This window comes from Bison bison, unplaced genomic scaffold (assembly GCF_000754665.1).
Source record: "Bison bison bison isolate TAMUID 2011002044 unplaced genomic scaffold, Bison_UMD1.0 scf7180017864525, whole genome shotgun sequence".
Taxonomy (NCBI): domain Eukaryota; kingdom Metazoa; phylum Chordata; class Mammalia; order Artiodactyla; family Bovidae; genus Bison; species Bison bison.
In genome coordinates this window covers 9,741,982-9,757,170 of record NW_011495076.1, presented here as the reverse complement: position 1 = coordinate 9,757,170, position 15,189 = coordinate 9,741,982, and the positions used below count along the sequence as shown (strand labels likewise).

The window sequence follows — 15,189 nt, the reverse complement described above, 5'->3', positions numbered from 1 at the left end:
ATCTTGCAATACAGGTTTTATAGGAAGGAGTTTCCAAAAAATTTACCACAACATTATCCCATCTGGTTAATTGTCTCCAGCTTGTTAGTTAAAATTATCAACACCACTACTAAGTAGTAATTTATCTCTAATTCTTGGTTAATCTCTGCTAATACATTTATAACAGAAAAGGGAAGAAATTAATTGGTGATAAACTGGCACTCCACATGCATTCCCTAATTCCTTATTTTCATGTGTTCTGGCTGGATACAGACAGCTAATGGTACAATCACTTTTGCTAACATTCTTTTCCCATGATTTTCTTTGACTGCCAGAGGACATCGTTTAGGTCCTGTGAGGCAGGGTTCTTTCTCTTTCACTCAGCTTAACAAATCAGAAAATATTTAGATAACTGATTTTTGTGAGTGAAAAAATTAGTGTGTGACTTAAATTAATGAGTATTTTCCACTCAATAAGCAACATTTCCATCTTGGTCATGGTATAAGTTAATATCCAAAACCTCTTGCTTAGTGTTAATACCAAATATCAATACATATTTAAATTTATGTCAAACAGAATTGCCTCTTTGGTCCAAGCAAGAGTATATTGATGATACCAGGGATACCGATCAAGTCAGACATCTACTGCATACTTTCTGTGTGTTAGTCATTAAGCTAAGTGGTTTTGGGGTTATCAAATGTAAACCTATTACCACTCTATGAGGTAGATACTATCTACCTAATTTTACTATCTGTCCTAATTTTACAGATTGCAAACATAAGGCTAAAAAAAGTCAAGTAATTACCCAGTATTCAATTTAGAAAGCTGATTCCAGAGTCCACAGGACAGATTATTTGGTACTGGGTAACATTTATGGAAAGCCTAAAAAGAGAGAGAAATTTGGAACAGAAAAAGATTCTTAAAACCATCATTGTCCTCTTTCCCTTAATTTCTCCAATCCACAATTCCCATCAAAATGAAACATTTAGGAGGCAATCATAATAGAGTCAAGATCTGTAGGGGAAAAGACCCGAGGTGGTCAATGTAATTTAATTTGAATGTGATACATAACAGCTAGACCAAGACCAACTAAGTCTTACTTTTAATTTATAGATCCAACAAATTTTGTTCATCAAAATATGCACATGATCCAGTGGTAAAGGTTTTGAAATTAAGACCCCAAAGACAAAGCCTGAGCATTCTGCATAATTGCCTTAACAGTTAGAGCCAACAGGCAGAGTCCTATGTAAAACAGTATTCCTATAGGTGTAAAAACCTGAAGTAAAGACTAACAGTGCCATTATCTGCAGGTAGATGCTAATAAGGGCATTCAGGCAGATGAAGTGTCAACAGGGTTGATCTCTGGAGGAGTGAACTTGGGTTACTACCATGTGGCAGGGAAACCAAAGGTTGTGAAATTTAGGATTGTAGCCAGGGAAAAAAGAAAGGCATCAATACTATTACTAAAGTCTGAAAGAAAAGTAAACTAAAAATTTGCCAGATTAGAGTTAAATATACGCCATTTGAAAAAACTGAGTGTGAAAAGCAAGTATTGATAAGTGACCTCTTACAGGGAAACTCACTTACTCTCATATTCATGTCTTTTAAAACCAGAACTCAATGCCTTTCTCTTATAAAATTCAAACTTATAATAAGAATATTAAATTGTTACTCTTAGAATATTAAATGTACAACCTATGGAGCTCAAAGATTTCCTAAAAAAAAAAAAAAAAGGTAGAATCAGTTTAAGATTTACAATTTTTAGGTAGAGATGATATAAGTAATTGTGGGTACAATTACTACTGCCCAGAATTGCAATGAATTAGTAGATGCACATTATACATAGTCTATTAGTGTAGTCTCCAGTAATCTCCGGAGAAGGCAACGGCACCCCACTCCAGTACTCTTGCCTGGAAAATCCCATGGACGGAGGAGCCTCGTAGGCTGCAGTCCATGGGGTCGCTAAGAATCGGACATGACTGAGCAACTTCACTTTCACTTTTCACTTTCCTGCACTGGAGAAGGAAATGGCAACCCACTCCAGTGTTCTTGCCTGGAGAATCCCAGGGATGGGGGAGCTCGGTGGCTGCCGTCTATGGGGTCACACGGAGTCGGACACGACTGAAGTGACTTAGCAGTAGCAGCCAGTAATCTCATGGTGTTCAGACTTACTCAAGTACCACCCCAGCATATTAGTAATAATAAAATTTAACAAATACTAAGAGAGAGAGCCATGCTCATCACACAGAAACTGTCAACTACAAATAATAGTCTGTTTTAGTTTGCATCTGGATCTTAAATTACATTATATAGCCATCTTAGCTCACAAAAAGTTTGCATCTAATATAATCAATAAAGGAAATAAGCCCCTACTTAGTACTGAATGTTTCCCTGGTGCTGTGAAGTCCAGAAGCATCATTTGCAAAGTCACTCTGTGACTAATCTGAAACATTAAATTTGGTGCACTTCAGGGATGGTAAACACCCGATCCATGCACTGTCATGCTCTTTTTACCCACCAACCACAGAAGACCTCGCTAATTTATGCTGGCTTGCTTTCTACCTTGGAGACTAACTATAGTCTCAAATACATGGCATAATCTCAGACTCTAGTTCAACACAGTATTCAAGGCAGTCATGAACGACGTGGTATACCCCTGGAAAGACCAATACATTGGTGATCTCACAAACTTGGGCTATAAATTCAGGCTTGCCATTGAGGAACTGCACGACACTTGTGGGCCATTTATTTAATTTCTCCACAGTTTGTTTTCATTCAGAAAACATTTCAGTGAAAAGATATAATGCTATGAATTTATATTTCTGTCAGTAGAATAGAGAATAATTTTTTAAAGGTAGAAGCAGATTTACATAAAGAACAAAATATTATTAGTTAAGCCATCTTACTCTTCAGGCTAAAGAAAACAATTTTTCCATTGAGATTATTTTAGGAAAAAGTGTTACCAATTAGGAATACTGCCTGCTTAACTTTTAATGCAGCATTTTTAAAGTATATTTTTGAATTAATCTTCTTTACTAAGTTAAAATACATAGCTATTTTTGAAGTTTAACTTAAATTTATTTTCTTCAAAACATACAGCAAAAACTTAGAAATTAAGATTATTTTAGTCTTTCACATAAATTTACATAATTTGAGCAAAACTTGCCACTACTTCTTAATTGTTGCTATTCTTTCAAAAGTTATTACTATTATTAGGAGGACAACACTTTAGAATTAAAATGAATGAAACCCTAAACTAGGTAATTTCAGACTATTATAAATCCTAATTTCATGTACAAAATTTATTACCAGGCCCCTGCATTCAGTATTTCCATAAAACAGTATGTTATCACTTTTTTCACTTCTATTTTTGCTTTGCATCTAACGTTTTAAAAAATGTTTAAAGATTGTATATTTTCCACAAAGAATAGCATTCTATGTTAATCTGACACTATTTTTATTGATAAAAATCTTTCTTTTTTTAACCAAGGTATGAAATTAGATATTTCTATTTTATTATTTGGTTATGAGTCTACAATCATAAATTAAGAAATATTACATATATGGTAGTAAAAAATATTTTTTGGGTGAGACAGTTTAGGAATATTCTAGACCACAGAACCTAAAAAACTACATCAATTCTTTAAGAAACAATCAAAAATTCTATAAATGAAAATATATGACTTACATATTTAGAGATTCCTTAGGAATACAGGTAATGTCCATGCTAAATAGAAACATGAAGTTGCTCTATTTAAAAATTCTTGAATGGCCACTTCAGGACTGCTATTCATTTCCAAGGCTAACTGGTATGTGAATTGGGTCACAAAAGCAATTTTCATTGAATATTATAGTCTAAAGAGACAAATTATACTCGGTGACAGAATATGTAAAAAGAGGCCTTGGCATATTTATATGTTAACTTGCAGAACTCAGAATAGCAAAAATTCCCTAAAATATTTATTGTATAATCTCCATTTATTTTATGCATATCAATAACATCTCATCAAATTATTCCTAAATCTGTTCCAGAAAGCATAGTGTTTCAAGAAAAGTACAGTGATGAAACAGCCATACACTCTTACATATGTAAAGTAAACTTTAATGTCATCAATTCACAGAAACTGTGATCTATAAGCGATGAAACATAATTGAAGTAAGAATATAAGAGCCAGCAGAAAAAAACTACATCTGTGCCTTAACATTAGTCATCTCTTGATCGTCTTCACGATTATATGGCAGTGGCTAACAGAAAATGACAGACCATCTATTTAGTGGGGTTGGGTCTACGGCCTTATATGTAGTAGCTGAATCTCTAATTGTCCAGTGTAACTTACTGCAAATGTGTTGTGAGGATGCCCATCACCAGAAGAGTGGCCACAGACACATAATTTTGTTTCTGGAAGCAATTCCTAGATTAAACAAAGAGAATCAGGAGTTGGCTTTTTTCCCCCAATCTTATGCTAATAATGTACATTATTATTTAAGAAAATTATTTTGGATTATTATTTTGATAGGTCAACCTAGATAAAACTATCCCACCTTTGTATCACAGCTAATAATAGTATACATTTTAAAACTAGGAATGATTTGGCAGATGTTAATTTGAATACTTGAACATATGAATTAATCACTAACAAAAATTATTGATCTACCATGATCTTGACTTAAGAATCTTCTCATTTCTAAGCTAAACTTATAGCCAATGTTAATAAATACTCCCACAACTTTAAATGGTACTATGATTTTAGAGTACGGGTTGCTATTTGTCTTCAAACTTTATCTTTTTCACACAAGCTAACTGTTGACTCGTCAATTACAACCAATATAAATGAACATAAAGCCTGTCTTGTCACGAAATGTGAGAACAATCACAAGAACCTCATTTAATAAACTGTCTAGGCTCTGCATTACTACAACACAAATATTGCCATTAAATATATATTTAAGACTATGGAGCCAAACTCCATAATCTCTGATAAAACCTGTTGAATTATGTCATTTGTATTGAAAACTACTCTATATACTCAAATGAACGGTTTGCAATTTTATCTGTAAAAGTAAAGTGATTATTTATTGATAAATGACATGAAATGTCATTTTTTACCTAAGTAGTATTAGACATTTCAAAAGATTTTGTCTGAAGGGCAAAAGGATTACACTGCATTTGAATAGACCATGTGACAACACATCCTTAGACTTCATGTATGATATGAAAGGATGATCCCCATTCGTAAGATACACAAGGGAAATTATAAGTATATCAGAAGAGAAGAAAAGCAAGGAGGAATGTGGTAGGGGTGTCAAGGAGTATTTGTAGTGGTTTGATGCATGTAAATATTACATCTTATAAATAATTCTTTTCAAATACATCTCTGAAGTTCAGGGACTCTGTTTAAGAAACGGATTGTATATGCTTTACATGACTATGTGTCATTTTTTTTTCAAGATAAGAGCAACCTTAATTCAAACAGAAAAAAACAAAAATGGCTTCCCAAATATTCTTCTCCTCCAGTTTCCTATGAAGAAGTATGTCACCTGACACTGGCAGATGAGGAAAATATGTTCAAGTTATATTTTGCTGTCAGAATCCAACAAACACGTTTTCATCTAAATTATTTTGTCAACAGCCTTGTAGTACCCTTGCTAACCTTATTTGGCACCAGTGAATAATTAGATACACAGGGGTGTGACTCCAATTGAAGGTGTTGGCATTGTAGCACTCTGTGAAAATATTAACTATGAGGTTAACTCCAATTTTCTCTTCTTTAATTAAATGCACATGGTACTAATGAGGTAACCTACTGTTCCTTGATAGCACTAATTAGCTAAGAGGAGAGTACACTCTCACACTGCAATTTAAACCTAAAAATAAGGTTGAAATATGCTAATTGCAGGCAATTTAAAACAGTACAAGTTGAAGAACTAGTCATAATAAGAGAAACTGACTGCTTTACAGTTAGGCAGCTGTAACTTTGGTTAAAATCAAAACAAGCCACATGATTTTTGGACCGCTATTTAACAAGGTCATACACATCTGAAAATTAAAAAAAAAAAAAAAAAAAGAAAAGAAATGCTACTCCATACCACAGAAATGAACCAACTAACAAAAAATGCTCAGATCGACATTTGTCTACCTAAAACCAAAAATGGTTAGAACTCCAAAAGTACCTCAACACTATTTATATTTAGTGCTGAAAATGAAATTCCGTAAGTAAGCAACATCACCTTAAGCTCTTTCAAGAGCACTCAACTTAAATATTGTACTTTGTGTCTCCAACACAGACAAAACATGTTGGGTGCTGGAGGTTTGCCATCCCAATCACAAGCTCTGAGGGAAGATTTAGAGATGACTAAAAAACAGGACATTTCCAGACCAGATACAAGTATATTGATAAAAATACACAAAAGATGCTATGGAATAAAATGGTGTAGGCACCATTTAAAGAATATAGGTGCCAAAATTATCTGAAGGATTTCACTGTAAGAGGGAGATTTTTGCTACTTCTACAGATTGCAGTTATGGGTTGAGAGCAGCCTGAAGCATCACTGTGAGAATTTTCTCCATTCTCAGCTCAAATGACTCATAAATGTAATTTTAGTAAATCTAAGTATAATCCAAACATATCTTCTTTAATTGTGTCTCAAAAATTTACACAATATGATTTCAACCAATAACCACTGAGGTAACTTTGACAAACAAAATTCTAAAGGACCTTCTGAAGCCATTGCATATTTTTGTTAATCCGAAACTTTGTTTAACCAAAGCAATCATCAGCTGACAGTGCCAAATCATTCCTGTTGCTGGAGATAAAAATACAGCAAATAAAAATGATACTGTCATTAATCTATCCTTGGAGATAAAAGAGATAGGACTGTCCCACAGTATGGACTTGCAGTGACACTTCTGTGCAGTCATTTTGCATGCAAAATTATAAGTTTAAACAATCAAGAGAGTTGAACAAGCAATAAAAAGTCAAAAATCAAAATTTGTAAAAAGAGAAAGTCAACTTAATCTTATGTTTACTGAAGAACAATACCTTGGAAAAAAGTAAACCGTTTAAAAGGTAAAGTCTTTTAAGTAACTCCCAATTAGTAACTCCAGGAGTTAAAAGGATGTGCGAGTAAACTGCACTGCCATTAGCCCATCATCACGTCTTGCCAAAAAGCTTGGTTGAAGAAACTGCTTTGAAAAAACCCACCAAGCTTCTCCTGGCTGTCCTAGAGCTCTCTACAACAGAAGGAGACAGAATGTTGGCAAGAGATGCTAATCAACCTCCAACCAACTATGCTTGAACAAATCCATGAGGTTGCAGGTCTGTAAAAGGGTAGCAAGGCAAATGAAATCATACAGTCATTGGAGGCAACCTGACATGGTCCAGCAAATCACAGGGAAACACAATATGAATGGATGTTTTAAGTGTTTGCATCTGTTTCAGATAAGCACCAAAGAACATTTTAAGAGTGAAAAGGCCATGACAATGTACTGGAATGGGCTTTCAACATTAACTTCAGAGGGAATCTATTCTTCCATTAAATATGGATCATTGCAATTTTCCGTTAAAACAATAAAGAGTAAATCGTTCTGTGTTGGAAATGAGAGCACTGGGTCTGGAGACAGTCTTCTAGGGTTCAGGTCCTGACTCAACACTTATTAGGAGTGTGACCTTGAGTAAGTTACTTAGCTCTCCTTCCTCTCTGTCCAGCTTCCCAGGTGGCTCTAGTAGTAAAGAACATGTCTGCCAATGCAGGAGACATAGAGATGCTGGTTTGATCCCTGAGTCAGGAGGATCCCCCGGAGAAGGACATGGCAACCCACTCCAGTATTCTTGCCTGGAGATCCCTGAGGACAGAGGAGCCTGGCAGGCTGTTGTCCTTAGGGTTGCAAAGAGTCAGACATGACTATGAAGCATACTTAGCACATATGCATACCTTTCTGTCCAGAAAGGGAATAGTAAATAACAAGGTTCTAAGGTCATTAAATACACTGATTTACAAAGTACTTAGAACACCGCTAGTATCCATATGCTTAATGTCTCTTAGTTATGTACTTATTACTATTTATTAGCTATCATTATTGCTTCAGAACATTCAATTTTTTTCAAATAAAAAATTATTAAAATTCTACTGTATATAGAAAACACTGTAAAGGATGCAAAATTTCCCAAGACATTCTATCTGCATTCAAATAACTTTCCATTACTATTAGACTTTATGATATAAATCAAAGTATCTTCCATATAAATAAAAAATATTAAAAAGAAAGAAAAAAATAATCACTATTAAAAAAAAATATTTGTTTCTCCTTAGAAACCTGGTGTGGCAAAGCAAAAAGTTAATATGAGAGTGTTTGCATTCAGTGACAAAGTTAAGTGACTTTTAAGAAATAATATAATTTCTACAAAGTTGATGATGGTATATTTTTCATAGAAAAACAGGAAAGTATTATAAGTTGATCTTTCCTAACAAATGAACATACTTTTTTTTTTATGGTAGCTTTCTTTTTCTTTTTTTTATTTTATTTTTTAACTTTACAATATTGTATTGGTTTTGCCATATATCAACATGAATCTGCCACAGGTATACACATGTTCCCCATCCTGAACCCTCCTCCCTCCTCCCTCCCCATACCATCCCTCTGGGTCGTCCCAGTGCACCAGCCCCAAGCATCCAGTATCGTGCATCGAACCTGGACTGGCAACTCATTTCATATATGATATTATACATGTTTCAATGCCATTCTCCCAAATCATCCCACCCTCTCCCTCTCCCACAGAGTCCAAAAGACTGTTCTATACATCAGTGTCTCTTTTGCTGCCTCGTATACAGGGTTATTGTTACCATCTTTCTAAATTCCCTATATATACGTTAGTATACTATATTTGTGTTTTTCTTTCTGGCTTACTTCACTCTGTATAATAGGCTCCAGTTTCATCCACCTCATTAGAACTGATTCAAATGTATTCTTTTTAATGGCTGAGTAATATTCCATTGTGTATATGTACCATCGCTTTCTTATCCATTCATCTGCTGATGGACAGCTAGGTTGCTTCCATGTCCTGGCTATTATAAACAGTGCTGTGAGGAACATTGAACATATTTTTAAATTACAATTTTTTGAGGTTGGCTGAAAATGGGATAAAATTTTTCTTTAATATGTTTACAAATTTAGTGTCTTATAAAATTTGGGACAAAATGATATATGAATGGAATAATGATCTACATTTTAAAGGTGCAAACATTTTTTTAAAAAGTCTTTGTCCAGTCAAGAATTGTGGACCCTCCTGACCTAATATGAAACAAGAATAAAATTAAACGGTTGAGTGGCCTTTCCTCTACTCTGACTGTTCTGTTTGTTGGTTTGGTTGTCTGTTTTTAATACATTCATCAAATCTGAGAGAAGTTATCCAAAGGACAGTGTGGCCAGGGTTGTACCAGGATGATACATGTTGGCTTTGCAAATTCAAAATATTGTGTTTGAATCTGCCCATCTCTGAAAAACAGATTAAAATCTGCCCAGCTTTGACAGAGGAGGTGAAGAAAAGAGAACTACTGCCTGGGAAACACTGTGAGTATTTCATAAGATCAGTGGATCAGAGTAGGAGGTGTATCATTTGAAATCAGTCAGTGAGTAGAAGGACAACACACCCTGGAGAACCAAACCAATATGAGCACACGCCTGAAGACTCTTCATTCTCAACAAGCAGTAAGACTATCTTATTTCCTTCTGTGGTACTGACTACAAAACCTATATGATATAGCGAGGAGAATACAGTACAGCCATTAAAGAACCACTTTGCAGAGAAGGAAAATAAAGCCCAGGGAGGTGATAATATTTACAAAGGTCATGCTTTTATTTATTTTTTTAAGGCTGCTGTGCATCATGAAACCTACAGATTCTCAAACTTTAGCATGTAAATAATGTCTGGATAAACTGTAATAATTAAGAATTCAAGGTTAGACATCTAGATTCAAAAATTCTAGACAATCAGATTCCAAATCCACGAGTATGCATTTTTCAAGTGTCTTGAGAACTGTGATTTAGAGCTCCCATGATTACACTTGGAGAAATACTGTCTTCTGTGTTCAAGATACTTGTATGACAGGTAAGTTTTCACTCTCTTATTCTATTATTCAGTCATTCAATACTTAAGAACCTACTATGTGCTATAAGCTACATTATCTATGTAGATATAAAAATAAAAGAAAATCATCTCTGGTTCCAGAGGAGAGTGGGAAGAATAGCCTTGTAAACTAGGATACAACTAAGTGTGATATTGGCATCTTGAACCTCTTTGCCAATCTGACAAATTTCCTCAGAAATTTGCCAATCTGACAAATTTCCTCAGAAATTTGCCAATCTGACAAATTTCCTCAGAAAGAAAATTTAATTATATAAAATAAAATATAAGAAGTTAGGAAGGAAATCAGTTATATCAAAATTCAATTATCAAAATATTTAAAAAGCTGGGTTTGTAAATATTAATCAATGTGCTTATTTGTGAATACATTACATAATAAGACATAATGTCAGGTTAATAGCCACTATAATTTTAAGTAGTAATAAGCATAACTAATACTTCTAGATATTTTTGCCAGCTGTAATGTAATATGAAAACATCTCTCATATTTTTTTATGACACTGTAAAACAAGGTCATAGACAATGCCAATCTTCCTGTGGTTTGTTACCTACATTTGTAATAGAATAAAATATTAAGTTTTAATTAGAAATGAAAATGAGAATACTTTTTCTTCCATTCATGTTCATTGACCTCCTGAATCTACCCATGGATCCCACACTGAGACTCAACATTAGAGAGAAATGTACTAAGACATAAAAAGAACAGTTCCACTATATTGAAAGAATGTATTAAGAATGAGAACTTTATTACTTGAAAAAGAAAGACCTGGAAAGGAAGAAAGAGATAATCTAAAAGACTTAGAATTGCACTTGACAAATGTGATCATGTGGGTGTGGCTCAAATGTGAGATGGATAGGGAGAGAGGATGAGAGAGAAGACTGGTAAACTCAGACTATGGAAAGTTCTGCACATAAGACAAAGAGAATTTCTATCATCCCCTGAGGTAAAGGGAAGAGCAGATTTTCTTTTAAGGAGACATTCCAAAAGCCTGAGGGTGTGGGCTTAGACTAGAACTGGGACCTGATAGATGGTGGCCTAAGATGCCCAGAGATTTACTGGAAAGTTAATTATGGTGTGGACCAAATCAAGAGCAGTCAAAGTGAGAAAACAGTACTCATTTTGAGAAGAGGCTAACTTCTGATTTGAAAATTATCTGAGTGACAGAATGAAAGAGTGAAGGACACTGGAAGTAGATTGTGATGTCACCAGAAAGTTAAGAGGACACAAGACAACAAAATAAAACAAAAATTAAGAGGATTTGCTTCATTTGGAAATACTACATTGGAGGTGACTGCAGGATATGCAGGTAGCTATTTACAGCAAATATTTGAGTATAGTATAAGCTTTAAGTTCAGGGAGGTCTGAGATCTTACGCAAGCAGTGATGTGTTGTCACTGAGATCGTCTAAGGAGGTCGTTCTCAGTTCGGTTCAGTTCAGTCAACTAGTCGTGCCCAACTCTGAGAAACCATGGACTACAGCACGCCAGGCCTCCCTGTTCATCACCAACTCCCAGAGTTTACTCAAACTCATGTCCACTGAGTTGGTGATGCCAACTAACCATCTTATCCTCTGTTGACCCCTTCTCCCCCCACCATCAATCTTTGCCAGCATCAGGGTCTTTTCAAATGAATCAGTCCTTAGCATTAGGTGGCCAAAGAATTGGAGTTTCAGCTTCAGCATCAGTCCTTCCAATGAATATTCAGGATTGATTTCTTTAGGATGGACTGGTGGGATCTCTTGCAGTCCAAGGGACTCTCAAGAGTCTTCTCCAACACCACAGTTCAAAAGCATCAATGCTTCAGTGTTCGGCTTTTTTTTATATTCCAACTTTAGCATCCATACATGACTACTGGAAAAAAACAGGTTTAACTAGACAGACCTTTGCTGGTAAAGTTGGTAAATCTCTCTGCTTTTTAATAGGCAGTCTAGGTTGGGCATAGCTTTTCTTCCAAGGAGAATTCATCATTTAATTTCATGGCTGCAATCACCACCTGCAGTGATTTTGGAGCCCAAAAATATAGTCTCTCACTGTTTCCAATGCTTCCCCATCAATTTGCCATGAAGTGATAGGACTGGATGCCATGATCTTAGTTTTCTGAATGTTGAGTTTTCAGTCAACTTTTTCACTCTCTTTCACTTTCATCAAGAGGCTCTTTAGTTCTTCTTTGCTTTCTACCATAAGGGTGGTGTCATCTGCATATCTGAGGATATTGATATTTCTCCCGGCAAGCCTGATTCCAGTTAGTGCTTCATCCAGTCCAGCATTTTTCATGATGTACTCTGCATATAGGTTAAATAAGCATGGTGACAATATAGAGCCTTGATGTAATCCTTTCCAGATTAGGGAAAGGATTAGTCTGTTGTTCCATGTCCAGTTCTAATTGTTGCTTCCTGATCTGCATACAGGTTTCTCAAGAGGCAGGTCAGGTGGTCTGGTATTCCATCTCTTTCAGAAATTTCTACAGTTTGTTGTGATCCACACAGTTAAAGGCTTTGGCATAGTCAACAAAGCAAAAGTAGGTGTTTTTCTGGAACTCTCTTGCTTTTTCAATGATCAAACAGATGTTGGCAATTTGATCTATGGCACCTCTGCCTGTTCTAAATCCAGCTTGAACATTTGGAAATTCAAGGTGAACATACTGTTGCAGCCTGGCTTGGAGTATTTTGAGCATTACTTTGCTAGCATGTGAGATGAGTGCAATTTTGTGGTAGTTTGATCATTCTTTTGCATTACCTTTCTTTGGGATTGGAATGAAAACTGACCTTTTCCAGTCCTGTGGCCACTGCCGAGTTTTCCAAATTTGCTGGCATATTGAGTGAAGCACTTTCACAGCATCATATTTTAGGATTTTAAATAGCTCAACTGGAATTCCATCACCTCTGCTAGCTTTGTTCTTAGTGATGCTTCCTAAGGCCCACTTGGCTTCGCATTCCAGGATGTCTGGCTCTAGGTCAGTGATCACACCATCGTGATTATCTGGGTCATGAAGATCTTTTTGTACAGTTCTTCTGTGTATTCTTGACACCTCTTCTAATATCATCTTCTTCTGTTGGGTCCATATCATTCTGTCCTTTATTTTGTGCCCATCTTTTCATGAAATGTTCCCTTGGTATCTCTAAAATCTTGAAGAGATCTCTAGTCTTTCCCATTCTACTGTTTTCCTCTATTTCTCTGCGTTGATCACTGAGGAAGGCTTTCTTATTTCTCCTTGCTATTCTTTGGAATTCTGCATTCAGATAGGTATATCTTACTATTTCCCCTTTGCCTTTTGCTTCTCTTCCTTTCAAAGCTATTTGTAAGACCTCCTCAGACAATCGTTGATCCTTTTTTGATTTCTTTTTCTTGAGGATGGTCTTGATCCCTGCCTCCTGTACAGTGTCACGAACCTCCATCCATGGTTCATTAGGCACTCTGTCTATCAGCTCTAATACTCTGTCACCTCCACTGTATAATCATAAGGGATTTTATTTAGGTCATACCTGAATGGTCTAGTGGTTTTCCCTACTTTCTTCAATTTAAGTCTGAATTTGGCAATAAGGAGTTCATCATCTGAGCCATAGTCAGCTCCTAGTCTTGTTTTTGCTGACTGTATAGAACTTCTCCATCTTTGGCTGCAAAGAATATAATCAATCAGATTTCTGTATTGACCACCTGGTCATGTGCAGTGGTAGAATCTTTGAGTGTGTTTGCTATGACCAGTGTGTTCTCTTGGCAAAACTCTATTAGCTTTTGCTCTGCTTCATTCTGTACTCCAAGGCCAAATTTGCCTGTTACTCCAGGTATTTCTTGACTTGCTACTTCTGCATTCCAGTCCCCTATAATAAAATGGACATCATTTTTGGGTGTTAGTTCTATAAGGTCTTGTAGGTCTTCATAGAACCATTCAACTTCAGATTCTTCAGCATTACGGGTCGGGGAATAGACTTGGGTTAAAGTGAAGTTGCTCAGTCATGTCCAACTCTGTGACTCCATGGACTATAGCCTACCAGACTCCTTTGTCCATGGGATTTTCCAGGCAAGAATACTGGACTGGCTTGCCATTTCCTTCTCCAGGAGATCTTCCTGACCCAGGGATTGAACCCGGATCTCCTGCATTGTAGGCAGATGCTTTACCATCTGAGCCACCAAATCCATAGACTTGGATTACTGTGATATTGAATGGTTTGCCTTGGAAATTAATAGAGATCATTCTGTCATTTTTGAGATTGCATCCAAGTACTGCATTTAGGATTCTTTTGTTGACTGTGATGGCTACTCCATTTCTTCTAAGGGATTCTTGCCCACAGTAGTAGATATAATGGTCATCTGAGTTAAATTCACCCATTCCAGTCCATTTTATTTCACTGATTCCTAAAATGTTGACGTTCACTCTGGCCATCTCCTGTTTGACCAATTTCAATTTACCTTGATTCATGGACCTAACATTCCAGGTTCCCATGCAACATTCCTCTTTACAGCATCGGACTTTACTTCCATCACCAGTCACATCCACAACTGGGTGTTGTTTTCGCTTTGGCGTCATCTCTTCATTCTTTCTGGAATTATTGCTCCACTGATCTCCAGTAGCATATAGGGCACCTACCGACCTGGAGAGTTCATCATTCAGTGTCCTATCTTTTTGCCTTTTCATACTGTTCATGGGGTTCTCAAGGCAAGAATACTGAAGTGGTTTGCCATTCCCTTCTCCAGTGGACCATGTTTGTGCCATGTGCTAAGGCCATCTGGTTCAGATCAGATCAGATCAGTTGATCAGTCGTGTCTGACTCTTTGCGACCCCATGAATCGCAGCATGCCAGGCCTCCCTGTCCATCACCAACTCCCAGAGTTCACTCAGACTCACGTCCATCGAGTCAGTGATGCCATCCAGCCATCTCATACTCTGTCGTCCCCTTCTCCTCTTGCCCCCAATCCCTCCCAGCATCAGAGTCTTTTCCAATGAGTCAACTCTTCGCACAAGGTGGCCAAAGTATTGGAGTTTCAGCTTTAGCATCATTCCTTCCAAAGAAATCCCAGGGCTGATCTCCTTCAGAATGGACTGGTTGGATCTCCTTGCAGTCCAAGTGAC

The 15,189-nt window shown here is 36.3% G+C and overlaps 1 protein-coding gene across 1 annotated transcript in view; it reads right to left on the bottom strand.

Moving 5' to 3' along the window:
• Nucleotides 1-15,189, bottom strand: part of FOXP2 (forkhead box P2) — a 656,652-nt gene that overhangs the window by 138,414 nt on the left and 503,049 nt on the right. Inside the window, exon 8 of the mRNA XM_010831196.1 lies at nt 4,317-4,391. Coding sequence (XP_010829498.1) covers nt 4,317-4,391 — 75 coding nt within the window. The remainder of the gene's footprint in view (nt 1-4,316; nt 4,392-15,189) is intronic.